General features: G+C 43.5%; 1 protein-coding gene across 1 annotated transcript in view; it reads right to left on the reverse strand.

Annotated features, from left to right (window-relative positions):
• Positions 1-6,268, reverse strand: part of ITPR3 (inositol 1,4,5-trisphosphate receptor type 3) — a gene marked incomplete at its 3' end in the record, with an annotated part of 283,455 nt that extends 277,187 nt beyond the window's left edge. The window contains exon 1 of the mRNA XM_088455962.1: positions 6,061-6,268. Within this exon, the coding sequence (XP_088312088.1) occupies positions 6,061-6,149 (89 nt within the window). The remainder of the gene's footprint in view (positions 1-6,060) is intronic.
• Positions 6,269-20,357: the final 14,089 nt, after the last annotated feature.

The following is a 20,357-nucleotide window of genomic DNA, read 5'->3' on the forward strand; positions in this document are numbered from 1 at the left end:
ATGATATGAGAGCAGGAAAGGTATACCACATGTTGGTTTATTTTATATTTTAAAAACCTAGCTGAAGTACTCTGCATTGCCCGGGTTTAAATCTTCAAGTTATTAAGTTAGGCATCCCAGACCAATTGCCACCCCTCTTTGAAGCTTTCATCCAAATCCATTCAGTGGAAGGACCAGAACAGGTGCCCCGGGTCAAAATTCTGCCCAGCGTACAACAACTGGAGGTCCGACCAGGACCCTAACCCCCCTAAAACCTGGCCAGGATCCAACTGGACCACTGTGCATTGGTTTCATCCCAATCATTGCAGGGGTGTCCGAATGCATAACCACACAGACAAACAAACAGATCAATTCATTTTATATATAAGAATGATAAAATAAAAGTCTCTAAAGGGTTATTTTTACATGAGATTATCTTTAGCAAATTTTAATACTTGATGAGGGCTAAATGATTGTTCATTATGACCTGATATGTAAAAACACAGATTTGAAAGAGGATGTGCTTTCTTTACCAAATTACTGTATCAGCAACTTAAACAATTTTTTTCATGAATTATCAGCGTAATAAAACTGAATAAAAACTATATAACAAATCAGTTTTTTTCCCATATCGTGTGATCATAGTAGATTTTCTCATTAATGCAACGGAATTGGTGCCCAAGTGGAGAAACACAAAGCATGCATCCATCATTTATATACTAAGGGCCATATCCAATTAGCAGCGGTAAATTACAGCGGCTAATTAGCTCGCCCGAGGCTCGCTCGGGGCTATCGGGGTTTCTTTTTCGGGACCTGATGTGTCCCGAAAAATAATCCACTATAAATGCCGTTTTTTCGCCCAAACAAAGGCGAGAACACATAGGGCTGCGAGCTTATCGCGGCTCCTACGTCTTAACGGCGAACTATCATATTAATTTGCCCAAATTAATAGGATAGGGAGAAAAAAAATATCGTCAAAAATCGGGGATTATCGTTGAAAAATCTCAGTTTTTCGCTTATCGCGGGGATCAATTAGCACCCGAACGGTTGCCTGTGTACCAACTAACACAGAAAAATAATGTTGCATGCCTTCATTAAAGCCCATATTTAGGGAATTGTCTTAATATGTTGCTGCTCCCTGTGGCAATGACTGGATAAAGAGACAGGGACACACAGTATCCTGCCCCTTTCTGCTCCCTTCTCCCCCACTTCATTTCCTCTCATTATCTACAGGGCACAGAGACATAACTTTCTTTAACCCATTCAAGAGCGGTACTTGGCACCACTATGCATAAGGGATTACTCATTCATATACAGCATTAGGTCATTGTAGCTATACAAGCAGTTAAAATATTGTCAAGCAGGTGCCAAAGAAGGAGAAAAAAATGTAACAGTACATAGCTTGGCCTGTTTAAATGATATTATATTATACCAGCAAGTGTTTATGTGGGGATGTACTGACAACTTTACTACAATCTTTATTATTTATATTATTACTACTACTACTAAAGACATTTTAATCACTGAAGACAATTTAAACACAAACTAACACAAAAGGGTTGATTCAATCACCCGTGAATGTAAGAGTTGTCCTTACAACGACATGTCCACAACGTTGCCAGTACTGGAATTGCACACTTTTGCCCGCAGCCCAAATAATTTTCAGGTAATTGAACTGACCCCAAAGAACAGTCTGAGGCACATATATGTGTGTGGGTAAGAGTAGCACTATAAAAATCATTGTGCTTTAACCTGAAGTTAGTCCAAACTATTACGCTGCGGCTTGCCTGAGGCTTGATAAGCCCTTAATCATTATAACAGAGTTAAACATACTTAATGTAATTAGACAGTAATGTGAAACACCTATGGGGCAGTATGAATCAAGTTAGACTTGAGTGACCTGTATTTCTAGGGTCTTAAATGGTCTAATAGCTTGGGCAGCACTCACAGCAGCATAAACATTGTTTATCTATGCAGATCATACATTGTAAGGTTGTACATATGCACATATACACATGTTGCAATTACTCATATATACTTCTAGTACAGTACAAAGAAGGGCAAATATAGAGATTGTGATACAAACGTGCATTAAACACTGCAGGCTCTATGGCACAGTATCTCAGCACCGCACCCTTTAAACTCACTGTACAGTGTTCTATCCAAATATTAGCAGAGAGTTAACACCTACATACTTTAACACACACATTCCCATTTTATGTCTATATTGAGTCGACTTAACATATAACTATCACATAATCTCACAGTACACATTTTGCTATAAACCCACTTAAAACATAGTCACTGTGATTTATTATTAGTATATTATTCCCTCTCTATTTTTAGGCTAACATCTCCAGCATCCCCTTCCTGCAAACTGTGTAAACTGTACCTCCATTTAATATACTCTTCAAATCCTGTTCTAATCTGTCAAACATCTATCCTCCCTGTGCTGAATCATGTATGTATTATAACTTAACTGTATCTGCCTGGTTCACAATCATCCTGTACTAGTTAACATACAGAGGCAAAGTCAACAACATTGTACATCCTTGATATATCATATGCTTATCCTCTAATGATGGGAAATATAGATCATTGGTCTCCATATTGTCCTTTACTGACAAAGCTCAACTTTCATCATTCTTCTCTCATAGGGCGGGATGTACTAAAGGGAAAAATACACTAAAACCCCTGAAAATTCAGTTTTCTGGGGTTTTACCACATTTTCCATATGTACAAAGTGCTTCGTCCCGGTAACGCTAGCTTCAGATGGCGTTACCCGATAGAAGCCTATAGGCTTCTTTTCAGGACGCCTCCCTTGACAGATCCCTCCCATCTCCCCCAGCGACCTTCTGTGCATGCGCAGAAGTACGCCAGAGGGACTTCTGGGTGTTAAACCTGGAAGTCCCTCTGTGCTAGGGCATCGCAAAAGACAGCTCTTATCGGGAGAGAGGTCTTTTGCGATTTTCATTGCATTTCTAGGTACATACAGCAGTAATCAAACGCAATATGTACCCAATGAGAGGCGGGATGTACCACATCATGGACGCAATGCTTAGTACACCCTGCCCATAGTCCTGTGCTAAAATCGTTTCTCTAAAATGAGCATTTCAATATTACTTTCAGTAGGTGCAAAACAGACAGCTACAAAACACACATTTAGGGGCCTATTAACACTAACGTTCCCATTTCCGCTTGTTGTAAGTGACACATTCATTATTACAGGCCCAATTGGACCGCCTAGTATTCAGCAAACTCTGAAAACTGAAGGTTTTCAGAGTTTGCCTTTGGGAACCAACACCATCTTCAGATGGCGTTGATTCATGGAGCCACGCTCTGTCCTATAGGAAGTAGGATTGAGATTGTGAAGAGGGATCTCAGCGGATCCCTCCGCACTGAGTAACCTACGACTGTGTTCATGCATGAACTCAGGTCATGCATGCTCAGTTGACCGGCACCTCCATGGTAAGCAGCACAACTACTGGCAGTTTTAGGGATTGCGGGGACAGCTGCTTTTCGGAGCAGTTGTCCTTGCACGGGAGCAATACTGAATTGCACCGATTATTGAGTATCCACCCCAATGATGACCAGGCCCCTTGAACTCATTGTACAGTACCATGGTCTACAAGTGGATGTTACAGGTATCTGAAAACAGTGGCTCAGTTGTGTGCATGCACAGTGAAATAAAATGTACATCAGCACACATTCTGCATTTCTTTCCGATTTCACGATTCCCCAATCCACCAATATGCACCCATACATTACAGATAGTTTTCAGTGATATGCAGATTATTTTTTAGCAAATAACAGATCTCCCAATCGTGAGGCTCATCAATTTACTAATAACGATTGTCAAATCAGCTGATCGTTAACAAACACTAGCAATGTACCGTCCTGATTGGTTAGTGAAATCCAACATGTTGGACAACATTTTTTACCAATTTCCGATCACTTCTTGGTCAGAAACGGTAATCAGTGAACCCCATACTATGCAGATATTTTTATACAATCATCTGAAAAACAGGGAATTGCCCGAATTGATTGCTGATGTGTGGGCCCCACTACTCACAAAATCGCAACTCAAAAATCCACTTGCACACAACTCTAAATAAGGCCCAAAGTGTCTTTTATTCTGTCTTTAAACGAATATTGCAGTAGTTCTATGTACATCACCCATCGTTTATTCAAATTGTGTGGCCTACTTATCAATACTATCAATAGTTCATGTCAATGCATTAAAACAAAGTTCACTGGGACAGCCGAGTGACCATGAGTTTCCCACCAACACTGGCTAGCAGTAATAAGATCAATCTATCGCTTTACGACCAAGTTGCAGATTCTTTAAAAAAAAAATGGGGAAAAATGTATTGTTAAAAAAAAGAAAAAAAGTTATTTATTTTTAAGAGTAAATGCTTTATTTTGAAATATTTTTTTTTCTTTTACCAGCCTTGGCTGCTGCCATGCTGGAGGACAACGTACCTTTTTTAACTAGTTTATAAATTGTATGTCCCAACAGAATAGGAGAGTGGTATATAAATATAGTAATTCTAATAATAATAATAGGTGATGGCTATCTTCCCTAAGCTATTGCTTGAGATGGCTACTGACTGCGACACTCTGTGAAGGCCACCGTCAGAGGTAGCCTTTGGTAAATGGAAAAAATATCATGTGGTCTATTTATTAAGCAGGTTTTTAATAAAATTTAGAAAAAACTATAGTTTCTGCATAATGTTATGTATCCCTGCTATGTAGCAACAGACTAATGCAGCAAAGAGGCTAACTACTGCTGCAGATTGGGGTTGGGTATGGGATCTCGGCGGACAGCATACTGAGAGGGTATACTGACAGTCAGAATCCCGAAACAAGCACGTTAGTATTCTAACACTAACCCCTAACCCTCCCCCTAGAGCAGGGGTGGGGAACCTTTTTTCTGCCGAGGGCCATTTTGATATATATGACATTATTTTTGGGCCCGATGCAGGCCACGCCCCCTCCATGTGACGTTAGATGGGGGCAGGGCCACAATCACCAGTGATTACGGCAATGCCGGAGTATCATGAGGATGCTCCAGGTGGCACTGCTGCATAGATTCTGGGTGCAGGGGGCCATTCTAGACACACTGCTAACCAGATTTCGCCAGCTGTAAAAATCTCAGAGGGCTAGACCAAATGATTCTGAGGGCCTTATACGGTCCCTTAACAGGCGGTTCCCCATCCCTGCCCTAGAGCCTAACCATAACCTAACCCTCCCCCTAAGCCTAATACTTACCGTTGGGATGCAGGTGGTCGGGATCCTGGAGCTAGGATTTCGACTGCTGTCGGTATTCCGTCACCGGTATTCTGAGCGCTGTCATAGTGACTGCCGGGATGCTAAATACATCCTGCAGATCGCAGTCCCCATTATTAACAATAGGAATTATGGACTGCCCCCAATATACAGTATCAAACTCTTTGGCCCTTTTGGTTTAAGCCCTTCCTCAGATATAGTAAACCGCTTTGTACCTCTGGAGGCAATCTCACAGGAGAGGGATCTTACGACAGCTCTCCCACATCCTCTATCCGGCTCCGGAAACTGACACTGATGCGCAGTGTCAAATTCCCAGGAGAAGTCTTTCAAAGATGGGGAAGTAACTCGTAGGGACAGCGGTTATCACAACTGTCCCTGCGAGTTACAGTTAGTACACAGCGGGTATAATCATGCAAAAAGTGATTATTCCCACTGAAATGTGCACTGGAAAAAAAATTGTGGCACTACCGACAGTTTTACTACAAATGCCCCTATACCTGATGAAAACTGTTTTTGCACAAAATAGGCATTTATTAGGCTGCATGGAATTACCTCTAATTCACAAAACTACGCTCCTCTTTCTCCTGTACTGTACATACCCAATAAGAAATAAATATATATATATAATATATATATATATATACACACACACACACATATACATACATATGTACACTCTGGAGTACACACAGACAGCTGTCACATCTTTCTCTGCATCCATAATTTTCTTTGAAGGGACACTTAAAAAGTGGAATGATTTGCTGTTTTGTCGATGCCACCTACAGTACTTACCCAAGAGTGCTGATGAAGCCGCATACTGTCCCCTCAGCATATAGGGATACGATGTCCCCAATGTGCAGGAAGCTGGATTTCTCACTCATTCTAGTGCAGGAACTCTGTCAGGATGGGCGATCAGATGCACGGGGCTGTGCTGAGAGAGGACATAACTCTGTGGCACTCCTGTAACGATCTCTCACATGTACGTGTGACTCCTCTATACTGTCTTTCTTATCCCTTCTCACTATTTTCGCGCCTGACAGATTTGTGTTGCAGCTTCTTCGTCTGTCTCCCTGTTGTCCCTTATCGGTATATCCCTCCTCCAGTCCTCCTTGTTCCCTGCTCTCTTCTCTTCACCTGTACATAACCAGGAAGTTTCATGCATGCAAATAGTGTCTATGGGCACAGACACACCCCTTCTGCTGCTGCTGCACTCCAACCACAACGCCGGGTTTAACTCTTTCATGTATTTTCTCTACTTCAAATGAGTGTGCATCGTGTGTTAGTAAAAGGACATTTCTGTCACCCTGTGTAAACCCTGCTTATACTTCGAGGCTGAAGTTAGCTTCTTATTCGTCCAGCTTCTTATTCGAGCTCCAGCCTCTTATTCAAAACATGTTATATTAAAACATTTTTATCAAATAGAATCACTAAGCTTACATTGCATAAACGAAATATGGTATCTATTACACAAATTTCAATTGTACTTTGCTTGGCCCACAAAGCTTTAGGGCATGAAATAGGGTGGTAAAGTGGGCACAGGGACCAGATTTTCTATATTTGAATAAGTAGCTGTAGTTGTGCAAGGGTTAACTAGCCTTGGGCAACAAATTTGACACTTGGAATCCACAGAGGGGGGTCACTTACATATGACCCACTTGCAATTGGCTTTGCCCAACAAGCTTTTTGGCATGAAATAGGGTGGTAAAGTGGGCACAGGTACCAATTAATACATTTGAATAAGTAGCTGTAGTTGTGCAAGGGTTAGAGAGCCTTGGGCAACAAATTTGATGCTTGGAATCCACAGAGGGGGGTCACTTACATATGAACCACATGCAATTGGCCTTGCCCAACATGCTTTTGGGCATGAAATAGGGTGGTAAAGTAGGCACAGGGACAAGATTTTCTATTTTTTATTATTATGATTATATTATGTATTAATTTGTGCCTGTGCCCACTTTACCACTCTATTTCATGCCCAAAAGCTTGTTGGGCAAGGCCAATTGCATGTGGTTCATATGTAAGTGACCCCCCTCTGTGGATTCCAAGTGTCAAATTTGATGCCCAAGGCTAGTTAACCCTTGCACAATTACAGCTACTTATTCAAATATAGAAAATCTGGTCCTTGTGCCCACTTTACCGCCCTATTTCATGCCCAAAAGCTTGTTGGGCAAGGCCAATAGCAAGTGGGTCATATGTAAGTGACCCCCCTCTGTGGATTCCAAGTGTCTGGTCCTTGTGCCCACTTTACCACCCTATTTCATGCCCAAAACCTGTGTGGGCCAAGCAAAGTACAATTGAAATTTGTGTAATAGATACCATATTTTGTTTAGTCAATGTAAGCTTAGTGATTCTATTTGATACAAATGTTTTTATATAATATGTTCTGAATAAGAAGCTGAAAACTGAATAAGAAGCTGGAGCTCGAATGAGAAGCTAACTTCAGCCTCATGCTTATACTGGCCTATATAGTTGTACAGGTCTGGACAGATTGTTGTATCTGATTATAATTTAATTTGAAATATAGAAAAAAAAAGACTGGTCGATAAATGGTTCGGTCCTTGATAATGTTAAGGGGCCCATACACTACCGACATATCGCCGCAATGTTGCTGATCCTGCAACCCGGCATTGCAGGATCAGTGAAATCTAATATTTGCCGATCACAATCAAAATATGAATGTGATTGGTACATTGGTGAAATTTAACATGGAGAATTTCACCGATCCGCCGACGGATCGCGGAACATTGATGGCCACTGTCACTGCTGCCGCGCCAGTGGAGCATCTGATATGTAGCATGTACACCACACCATAGCATCCTGAGGCCCCATTTATCAACAAAGCATAACCCCTTTAGCACTCACTAAAGGGGTTATGCTACCCTTTCTGGATCTAACAAACAGCGGTAATCTAAGATTAATGCTGTTTGTGAAGCATCTTTTAGATGGCGAGAGCGATGCGGTCCCCATTGACGGCAATGGAGACTCGGCAGTGCCTTTCCAGTCTCAGCTAAGTCTTCCAGACACTGCCGGGTCCCCGCGTAATGCACATGTTCAGACGGACCGTCGAGCATGCGCATAACACTGGAGCCCCGTCGCTGGCAGCATTAAGCTGCCAGCAGCCCAGAGGAGGACCTCGCAGAGAAGAAGGACTTCGCGGGACCTCGCCGGAGGGGTATTTATTCGTAATTACCAGTACATTTTCTGTTTGTATCACATACTAAATGAAAAATTGCGCTGGTGTTTAATATCGTTGATAAATGGGGACCTGAGGATGCTCCAGCAGTGCTGCTATCCTTACTGGCACTGGCGGCCCCGCCCTCTCTGCATCACATCTTGCTGTCAGGGAGCATGGCAGGCACCATAAAGCTATGTTATGGCTCTAACCAGTGGCGGATCCTGGGGGGCGATAAGGGCCTGTAAACCCAGCCCCCATTCCTGAAATCCCCATCCACTTATTAACACTGCAGTAGCGTCAGCCGGCTCAGCTGTGCAGCCGTGCAGGCCAGCGGCGCAGGACCAGCACGAGTGACAAACTGTCTGTGACAAACACAGGCAGACTCTCCGGGGCCGAGTCGGGCTGGGCAGGGGGCCAGCTGTGACTGAGGTAATAGTCTCTTCCGCGGCTGACCCCATGTCCTCTTTTACGCATGCGCAAGGTCAGAGATTTCTGACATGCGCAGTGAGGAGTGACGCTAAAGAGCAGACTGGCCTGTGTGGGCTGTGCTGGCAGACTGTGTGGTCGGATAGTTGCTGACTCATCTCCTGTCTGTCACTTTTTTATGAGTGCTGTAAGTCATTGGCATATCATTAGGGGTCAGGGGGAGGATCTGGTGCACATGTGGGGCTAGGGAGACCTGCTTTGTGAGGCATATTATTATTAGGGGGTTCAGGGGAGGTCTGGAGCACATGTGGGGCTTGGGGGAGCCTGCTCTGTGGGGCATACATTATTGGGGTCCCAGGAGGCATCTGGTGCACATGTGGAGCTAGGATGAGCCTGCTCTTTGGGGCATATTATCATTGGGGGTGGGGGTCTGGTACACATGTGGAGCTGGGGGGAGCCTGCTCTGTGGGGCATATTATTATTGGGGGGGCCCAGTGGGGTCTGGTGCACAGAAAGTGAGAGAGAGTTTGAAGCTTTACAACGAACGGTAAGTCACAGACACCGCTCGTTGTTAAATATAACGCCTATACTGTTTGCATAGTTGGGAGAGAGTAACTGAGCACTGCTCACTCCAAATAGAGAAACTGCGGTATCTGGCTTAATAGATACTTTAAAGGTGCTTAAGCATTAGAAAAGAGTGCTACAATTGTTATCATTCGTTGTTTATTTATACAGTGCTTTTTTAAAAAGGACTCAACGTGCTTTACATTTACATTTTGGTAGCATGATTGCGTGTCATTCTTGTCTCTCTGAGGGCTTGCCCAACCTCTCCCGGCACAGTGTGGATGATGCGCATTCATCGCTGCTTCTATGCAGAGCAGCAGTGACAGAGTAACCCCCCACCTCACACTGAAAGGGGGACGGTTGGGAGGTATGGAAATGCAAAGTACAAGATTAAGGGGCCTATTCATCAACACTAAAATAATGGCATTTTCCTTAATTACCGTTATTTCAGTATTCATTAACACAGGAGATATCACTGATATCTCCTGGTTAATGCTGGGTACACACTGACAGATACATTGGCCAATCAATTGATCGGCCAATATATCTGCTTCACGTCGGCCAGTTTGTACCCGCGATATGTACCGACATATTACATTGGCTTTGCTGCACAGCCGATGGACAGATATGTCTGCAGACATATCTGTCCATCGACAGGTGTGTACGGGCGGTCGGTAGACCCGACGGCACAAGCAGATGATGGCTGTTCAGTGTGTACGACCATCATCTGCAGATATATCTGTCAGGTGTGTACCCACCTTAAGTCCGTCTGCGTTAATTTCCATACTCCCCATACATTAGTATGAGGATGTGGAAATTAGGCTATTCATCAAATTCCGAAAATTATATATTTTCGGAATTTGATGGTGTTACTATACGCCACTCTCAGGTGGCGTATAGCAGTTACACTTACCTGCTTTCAGCTGGGCAGGTCCTCCTCGGCTCCCTCCGTCACTCCCTGGTCCCTCCACCTCCAGCTGTTGCCTCCGACTGTTGTTTTCCCTGCAGAACACAAGAGGTCAGGGTCCGCAGCTGCAGCAACCAGGTAGGTGGGGGACAGGGAGATGAGCGGAGGGGAGGGAGTTGATTGGGATACAGAATTATCGCAGCTGTAGGCAGTGCTGCGCATGCGCTGCTTTCGCAAATGTAACGGCGTATGCGCATGCGCTGATTACAGCTGCGGTAAGTTAGAGCAGGCAGGGAAAAGTATTTATTTCCTAAAAGGCTGTCATCACAAAAATGACAGCTTTTCGGAATAGATACTGATGGAGAGAAGGAATGATGAATTCCTCTGGTAGGTAGGTAGAACTCCATGCGAGTTCTAGAACTAATTACCTCCATCGATATTTTAGTTATTATGAATAGGCCCCTAAGGGCCTCATTTATCAACGAGTTTTATCACTCAAAACGAGTGATAAAACTCACTGTCTGTGATAATTGGTGCTCCAGCCAATCAGCTCCCAACTGTCATCTGTTTGAAAAATGAGGCCCTAACTGTATTATTTTGTTATAGTTAAATAGCACACATATATTCCTCAGACCTTTACAAAGGAAACATTATTTAGGGTGCACTATCACTGAAATGCTGTCAAAACTGCCGCAGGGGACCCTTGGATGGATACAATAGGATCCCTCCCAGGGTCCCCTGCGGCTTGTGCATGTTGTATTATATTGCATGTTTAATAAACACCACAGCATGAGGTAAGTGGCGGGATGTATCACATTAAAAAACCTGAAGGAAACCCATGCAAACATAAGGAGAACATACAAACTCCACATAGGAGTATAGGGCCTTGCGCAGAATACAACTTCAGAGTTGGGAGGCAGCATGATAAACATTGTACCACTGTGCTGCCCGGTAGCCACAGAATAATTAATTCCACATATTGTTCATTCCATCCACTAATGTACCAGACAAGGCATTCAATTTTGGCAAACTACATAGGCTCAAATGGATGCTGTATGCATCATATGCAAATATAATTACACTTTGGTTAAATACAACATACAAAATACAATATACTAAAAACAAGATGCACACAGAGGGCCTGATTCAGAGCCGGACGCTATTTGCGCTCGCTCGTTGAGAAAAAGGGGCCGGCTATTTAAATTGAGCGCTCGCTCTTTGCGGTCTGTTGACGCCTCTATGTCTGAGCGAGCGAACGAAACACGCGCTCGCTATTTTGTAAAGACGCCCCCTGGCCGCTCGCATCCTACGTCATCTCCGCTATTTATTTGATTAATCGAGTACATCGAAAGGCGTCTGAACTGCTCGCAGTGCTTGTGGTTGGATTTTCCTACCGAAATCATGAGAACAGTTCAGGCTAAGAAACAACCAAGTGACGTGGTCGATGACGCTGCTTTGTTAATTATGCACACCCTTAAAACGCCCGTTTTGACCGTTTGGCACGCCTGCGTTCGGATCTCCACTCCCCGTTTTCAAGCACCTTCCCCTGTTACCACCCACAAACGCCTCATCCTGTCACTCAAATTAGCAGGCACTCGCAATTTTGCGAACACACATTTTCCGACCGCACTGACTGGTTGGCGCATGCGCATTACGACCCATACGCATGCACAGATGTGCTCGAAGCGAACGAGTGGCCGCTTACGAGCGGCTCTGAATCAGGCCCTGAATCATCAGTTACAGCCACGGCCAAAAGTTTTGAGAATGACACAAGTATTGGTTTTCACAAAGTTTGCTGCTTCAGTGTTTTTAGACCTTTATGGCTGATGTTACCATGGTATACTGAAGTAAAGTTACAAGCATTTGTGTCAAAGGCTTTTATTGACAATGACATTAAGTTTATGCAGAGTCAATATTTGCAGTGTTGGCACTTCTTTTTCAAGACCTCTGCAATTCACCCTGGCATGCTGTCAATCAACTTCTGGGCCACATACTGACTGATGGCTACCAATTCTTGCCTAATCAATGCTTGGAGTTTATCAGAATTTGTGGGTTTTTGTTTGTCCACCCGCCTCTTGAGGATTGACCACAAGTTCTCAATGGGATAAAGGCCCTAATTCAGACCTGCTCGCGAGTCGATGTTGGCCCAGTGCGCATGCGCATGAGGGAGCCGGCTCCGTCGTGCGCATGCGCGAGACCCGGATAGCGACGGCCAAGCTACAAAGGGGGCGTGCTGTCGATGGTGAGTGACAGCACGCCCCCTTTGGTGGGCGTGCCGGGGGCGTTGCTGCCCAGACGGAGGCATCTGGGCAGCAACGTGACAACGTGATGTCAATGGGAGTGCTCTCGGCTCTGATAGAGCCGAAAGCACTCCAGGGCTTGCGGCAACGAGACCCTACCACAAGGGTCTCGTCGCAAGCCCGATGGTCGCGATGGTCTTGACCATCGTCACCATCTTTTTGGCCGCTCGCTATAGCTGTGGGTGGTCACCCACAGCCATGCGAGCGGCCAGGAGTCCACTCTAAAATTAGAAAGGCCGGCCCTGATTCAGAGCGAGCGCTCTAGCAGAGCGTCCGGCTCTGAATCAGGGCCTAAGGTCTGGGGAGTTTCCTGGCCATGGACCCAAAATTTTGATGTTTTGTTCCCCGAGCCACTTAGTTATCACTTTTGCCTTATGGCAAGGTGCTTCATCAGGCTGGAAAAGGCATTGTTCGTCACCAAACTGTTCTTGGGTGGTTGGGAGAAGTTGCTCTTGGAGGATGTTTTGGTACCATTCTTTATTCATGACTGTGTTCTTAAATTGGAAGTGATCCCACTCCCTTGGCTGAGAAGCAACCCCACACATGAATGGTCTCAGGATGATGGACGGCCATCAGTCAGTATGTGGCCCAGATGTTGATTGACAGCATGCCAGGGCGAATTGCAGAGGTCTTGAAAAAGAAGGGTCAACACTGCAAATATGAACTCTTTGCATAAACTTATTGTAATTGTCAATAAAAGCCTTTGCCCCTTATGAAATGCTTGTAATTTTATTTCAGTATACCATAGTAACATCTGACAAATAGGTCTCAAAACACTGAAGCTGCAAACTTTGTGAAAACCAATACTTGTGTCATTCTCAAAACTTTTGGCCATGGCTGTATATGAATTGTTCATCCTACCTACAAAACATACCCCCCCTCCCTCTGCGGGACTCCCTGTGGACCTTTCCAAGACTGCTCAGAGGCTGACATTCAGCCCCAGCTTCCAGCCCGTCCTTGCTCCCTACCTTCTGCATTCAACCTGGGAGTCCCCACTGGATTTGAGTGACTAGCTGACTTCTAAAGCCGGAGGTGCGGAGGTCCCATGTGGGGGCCCGCATCTTGCAACATCACTTCCGCACTCTATGTCTGCACAGGGACGCTGTACTGCTGTGCCATTCAGCCTGCGAGTCAGTAGGTGAACCACAACTTCACAGGCTATTCTAGTAAGTGCATTTACCCTTATCCCACTTGCACTGATATATACTTTATTCTCTTACCATAATTACTCAGCCTGCATAGCTGTCTCCTTTCAACATTCCTCACTGTCCTTGGACACTGTCTGTGTTTCATGTGAACTCCTCTATCCCCTGGAGGACTGCTCATATTTTCTTGGGGGCCCTTTGAGAACACCACATGCCAGTCTGGTGGTGCCTCTACAACAGCTGAATGTGTGCCATATGCCATGACCTTGACCTAGCCACAACGATGGGGATATGTGATTAGCGACAGCCTTGATCTCAGAACACTTCATTTGTCTCCAACCTACTGGTGTATAGCCTAATGACCTCTTGGTCACTCCTTCAAACCTTTTCCTGGGTAAAGATAGAAATATTGCCCACCAGGAAAGATCATGCCCATCCATATGGCACCCCATCCCACTATGGCTTTCAGCTCTCAAGTTCTACACCTCCCAGGGATAGTCCTCTGCCTCCCTCTCCCCAACACTTTCTCAGATTGAGGATCATCTTCAACCAGCCATGGCCACAAAGGAAGGTGGAATCACCCAAGTTTTGCAGAGTTTTTGGCTGATTATGTGACCTAGCAGGAAGATGAAATGTACGTCATATCCACTACAATCTCAGAGGAGACTATTTATTTTCCACTCTGTACCTCATGGTGTGCTGTGACCAAGACGCTCCGCTCTGACGCATGAGGGGAGGATTAAGTTGCATACTTCCACATAAGAAGATCTCTGGAGGATCCAACAAAGAAACCTTGATGATCTTCTTGATTTTCTTCTGCCTGTAAGTAGGGTACGCACCCATCTGTTCTTTATCATCTCTTAACATTTGCCATAAGATACACTGGGGTACGCTACAAGGAGGGTGGATAAAGATACCCAGATAGGAATTCCCCCACTTATTTGTGAGTTGGGGTACATTGTTTTTTTTTTCAAAAATCTTTTTATTATTATTTTTAAGAAATAATGATAGGACAATACAAAATACGAAAATATCGAGATGTGTATTACATTGAATCAATAAGTTTGGATTACAGAGTATAGTAATTCCCTGCAAAGTATTGCAAAATACAGTAGACATAATGTAAGCAGGGAGACAATCCAAAACCAATATACACAACCCAACAATATCAAGGAAAGAAATAACAAAAAATAAAAAATCTGATAAAATAAAAATGAAAATTATAATTGAAAATAAAATAATAAGTTAATAAAAAAAACTTAATGAGACCAGAGTGCACTGAAAAGAAAATTCTAAACAGATATAAGTGTATATATTTTCACTAATAATATCCAATGGGCTTCAAATGATAAAACAGAAGTAGCTCTCAACTAAGTCAGATTGCGAGTCAGAAACCAAGAGGTTGTTTCAAATACTTTCAATATATTGGTTTGTGTAGAGGAGTCGAGTGATTCCACAAAAGGGGCCCATTTTTTATAAAACGAAGCCACACTCTCTTCAAGAGCAGGAAACAAGGCTTGTCTATCAAAATAAAGTTTTTAACATTAATGATTTAACTGCGCCCAAGAAAGGAGGAGTAGAAGATGTCCAACTACACAAAATAACTTTTTTGGCAATTGTAACGATAATAGTCAATAAAGGTACTTTTCCTGTAACCCCAATTGCCATTTAGAAAAATCAGCACATAGTAAAACAGTGGGATCCCTTGAGAAATGACAGTGGAAAATAGAATTTATATAATTAATTACTTTACCCCAAAACTTTTGAATCTTGGGGCATTGCCAAAAGTTATGATAAAAAGTCGCATTAGGGCACTTACATTTCAAACAATCCCCCAACTCCTCTGAAACCATTTATTTTATTTATTTATTACCAGTTATTTATATAGCGCACACATATTCAGCAGCGCTTTACAGAGAATATTTGGCCATTCACATCAGTCCCTGCCCCAGTGGAGCTTACAATCTATATTCCCTACCACATGCTTACACACATACACACTAGGGTTAATTTTTGCTGGGAGCCAATTAACCTACCAGTATATTTTTGTAGTGTGGGAGGAAACCGTAGTACCCGGAGGAAACCCACGCAAGCACAGGGAGAATATACAAATTCCGCACAGTTAAGGCCGTGGTGGGAATTGAATCCACGACCTCAATGCTGTGAGGCAGTAACGCTAACCATTACACCGTCTATGCTGCCCATATGTCGTCTACGGGCTTGAGAGATGTAAACACTGTGAATGGTTTGTATATGTACTTCCTGTAACCAGGAGTAATGTAGATATCTCAACACAGAATCATAGTGGAGCAAGAGACAATCAGAAGATTCAATAGAGAGAATATCACATTTCTATGATGCCACAGTTTGTCTCCTTATCCGAGAAGGCGTCTGTCTCAGCAATTCTGAACATAAGAATTTTGTTTTGTAAGGGTGTAATACAGTAAATGCTAACAACGAATGAATAAAGTCCGGGGATTCCAACTTCTGTAATTGTTTTAATACTGATTTAGCATAATGGGTAGCTTGCAAATACATAAAAAACTGTCTATGTGGGATTTGATAGTTGTCATGCAATGTAGTAAATGAAAGAACAACACCCCCCAGGTCAAACAAATCTCTATTTTAGAAATACCCCTATCTCTCCAGTGCAGAAAAAAAGGGTTCTCAAGACCAGGAGGAAAAAGTGGATTACCCCAAAAGGAAATAAATTTGGAAGCTGTATAAGGCCATAGAGATACAGCGTTTTGGGGCGGAGCTGTCCAGACAATTTAGAGCAAATAGATTTCCATGCCAAATAGGTGTCATAGAACAGAATATTGTTATAAATATGACTGGGTATGAGTCTCTTGGGCATATGAAGCAAAGCTGATGCAGAATAAGGGGCAAATAATGCTGATTCAGAAGGAGCATGGGTGTATACTTCTCTATATAATAGCCAGTCACTGATATATCTAAAACAAATAGCCTTAGAGAACATATTAATGTTAGGTAAACCCAATCCACCCTTTTCCCTGGGCAACTGCAATTTGGAGCTAGATATTCTTGGATGCTTACCCTTCCACAAGAATTCCGCAAAAATTTTGGTGCAAAATTGTATATGTAAGAGTGAGATGGAAATGGGGAGCATTTGGATGGGATAGGAAAGTTTTGGGAAAACCACACTTTTAATCAGAGCTAGGTGCCCTAGAAGGGACAGAGATAAAAGTTTCCAGGCCTCCAGCAATTTAGCTATTTGGGTTAATACTGGGGTGAAATTCAGGTTATAAAGGGAGGACAACACTAATGGAACGGTTATACCAAGGTATTTAAAACTAGAGGTGGTAATACGAAAATGACCATAAGCTGGGTCTTTCAGATATTCATTAGTGATACAACCCAAAGGTAGCAATTCAGACTTATGCAAGTTAAAGAACCAAAATTGGACAACAATGTTATAATGGCAGGTATAGAATTTGTCGGGTTTGAGACAAAGACCAACATATCGTCCGCAAAGAGCGAGAGTTTAAGCTCCGTCTGCCCAATAAAGATACCAGTAAATTCAGCCAATGAATGAAGGGCTACAGCCAGCGGCTCTAGTGCCACAGCACATAATAGAGGGGACATGGGGCATCCCTGACTTGTACCCCGGCAAACCTGAAATGGAGAAGCTAAATAACCATTGCTGGAAACCTAGGTGGATGGGGAAGTATATAACGCCTGAAGGAGGGAGACAAAATCAGGGGGAAAACCAAATTTAAGCAGGGTCATGTAGAGGTGATCCCAAGTGATCAGGTCGAAAGCCTTCTCGGCATCCATAGAAATAATGACCTGTGGAGGAGAGACAGAAGAAAAGGCTGACGCCTGAATCACCGAGATCACCTTTCTTATATTAACTGTGGAATGTCTACCCCAAATAAACCCAGTTGATCTGGAGCAATAATAGAAGGTAGTATTAATTTTAATCGATCTGAAATAATCTTCATAAATAATTTATAGTCCACGTCTGAGTGAGATAGGGCGGTATGAGGCAATTCAGGGTCACAACCTGGTTTTGGTAGCACCTTGATCATAGCTGAATTAAAGAATTGAGGAATATTATAATCAGATAGAATAGAATTAAAAAAGGATGTCACTGGGGGTAAAAATATCTTTACTAACTATTTTGAAAAACTCCCCAGAATATCCATCTGGACCTGGAGCCTTCAAGGGTTTCAATTTCTTGATAGCAGCACCCACCTCTTCAGGCGTAGGAGGAGATAGAGGGCAAAGCAATAGAATCCCAAAAAGCTGTCCTATGACTCAAATCTATAGAAGGGGCAGAATACAGGTCAGCATAAAACATTTTTAATAAATTAGCAATGGCTTGACCCTTATGTACCTGGCAACCATCAGGGGAGCGAAGTACTGAAATAGAAGAGGGAGCAGTATGTCTGCGTAATAGATTAGATGAGAGCCTACCCGCCTTATTTCCATGTTTGTAAAATTGACACTGCTTACGAAAGGTATGGCGGGAAGCGAGCTGATCTAAAACAGCTTTGGCTTTCTGGTATTTCTCACGAGTACCAGGGGAAGGATGAAATTTAAACTCCTGAAAGGAGCCGAGAGATCTGATTGAGCCTGTACATATAGTTGGGCACATTCTCTCTTATGTTTGGAGACATATGCAGTGATATCACCTCTCAGGACAGATTTAGCTGTCTGCCAGAACAAGGAGGGAGAGGACTTGTGTACCTCATTATTTTGGAGATACTCATGCCAACGGGCTTCCAGCATCTTTCAAAATTTAACTGAGTTTGCCAAATTAGAAGAGAACCACCAGGGCCTATATGAACCGCTATCAATTTTTGGAACTAAAGAAATCCAAATTAAGGCATGATCGGATAAGCTAATGGTTTCAATACTAGACTCTTCAACTCCAGAAAGCAACTTTTCTGACATTAAAATGTAGTCTTTGCGTGATAAAGTGGTATAGGCTGCAGACAAGCATGTAAACTCTATATCAGTTGGATGAAAAGTTCTCCAGACATCTACCAATTGAAGTTCTGAATTCCATTGTGGGATACCAACAGGAGCAGTGGCAGACTGGGCCGGGGGGCAGGGTGCCATCTTCCCCCCGGGCCGGTACATTGTTGCCATCTGTGGGCCCAAGCGCACTGAGCTTGCACAGAGACTGCAGCCAGGAGACATGTATAGTACACTCACACACACACACTCACAGTGTGTGGCCATAGAGATACAGCGTTTTGGGGGCAGAGCTGTCTAGGTCCGAGTCACATGCAGCAGATCTCTGGCTGCCCCTACAGTTCTGAAAAGCTGCTGCTGCTGCTGTCCATGCTTTACAGTGGCTTGCCACTCCCTTGGAACTAGCCACCAATGACCTGAGCTCCTTTACAGTCTGGCCCCTCCTCTCCTGATCCCTTCTTTATGCCACTCCATCCTCTCCAGATTCCTCCCAGTACCCATGTCTCAACTATTCACTATTCCTCTCTGTAGCCATGGCAGCCTGCCTACACTAGCATCAGAATCCAGGTAAGTGGCTGGTGTGTATGTGTGTATGTGGGGGGGCTGTCTGCTGATATGTGTATGTGTGTGTAGAGGAAGGAAGGGGAGTGTTTGCTTATGTGTGAATGATATATGTACAGTATATTTATCTGTGTGAGGGGGGAGTGCTTGCTTATGTATGATATGTGTGTGGGTGGGGGGGTGCTTGCTTATGTGTGTTTTATATATGTGTGTGTGGGGGGGGGTTCTTGCTTAAGTGTGTATGATATGTGTGAATGTGAGGGGGAGTGCTTGCTTATTTGTGTGTGTGTGTGTGTGTGTGTGTGTGTGTGTGTGTGTGTGTGTGTGTGTGTGTGTGTGTGTTTGTGTGGAGTGCTTGCTTATATGTGTATGATATGTGTGTGTGTGTGGGAGTAGTGCTTGCTTGTGTGTGTGTGTGTGTGTGTGTGTGGGGGGGGGGGTTGTTCTGCTTATAATGACTTGTAATGTCCCTGAAGTCTTATGGAGCATACACACGGTCAGATTGTTTTTTGAACGATATCGTTCGAACGATTTGAACAATTTTTTTTTAAAAACGATTTGAACGATTTTTCTAATGATGTAGTCAACGATTTGAACGATTTTTATAAACGATGGACGATTTAAACGATATTGGACAAATCTGACATAAAAAAAGGGTGGAAATTCAAATGAGAAAGATTGGTCCAAAGTTAATGATTGACAGGGAAATGCTGGATGTGACTAGCATGAGGGAATAAAACTGGGGGCCTTTTTAAAGCTTTGCATTTCTTGCTCTGTGGCTAGTTTGGTTTGGTTTATACCAGCTAAACGTCGTTGCATTGCTAATTTGCTCCACTTTGTTTTTGGCTTGCCTTTTACAAAGTGTGTTTATTGTGCTATAGTGACATGGATCCAATTCGTCAGCGAATGTTGGTGACCTACGCAGGAGTCGCAATTTTGTCTGGGAGGGAGAGGGCTGAGAGGAGGAGGAGGCCTCGCTCTTGCTGGAGAAAGGAGTGGCTTTTGCGGAGGGATACCATGTCCCATATGCATTTGCTCATGGAAATCCGTGAGAATAATCCGGATGA

This window comes from Taudactylus pleione, unplaced genomic scaffold, assembly GCF_031769625.1.
Source record: "Taudactylus pleione unplaced genomic scaffold, aTauple2 ptg000682l, whole genome shotgun sequence".
NCBI classification, from domain to species: domain Eukaryota; kingdom Metazoa; phylum Chordata; class Amphibia; order Anura; family Myobatrachidae; genus Taudactylus; species Taudactylus pleione.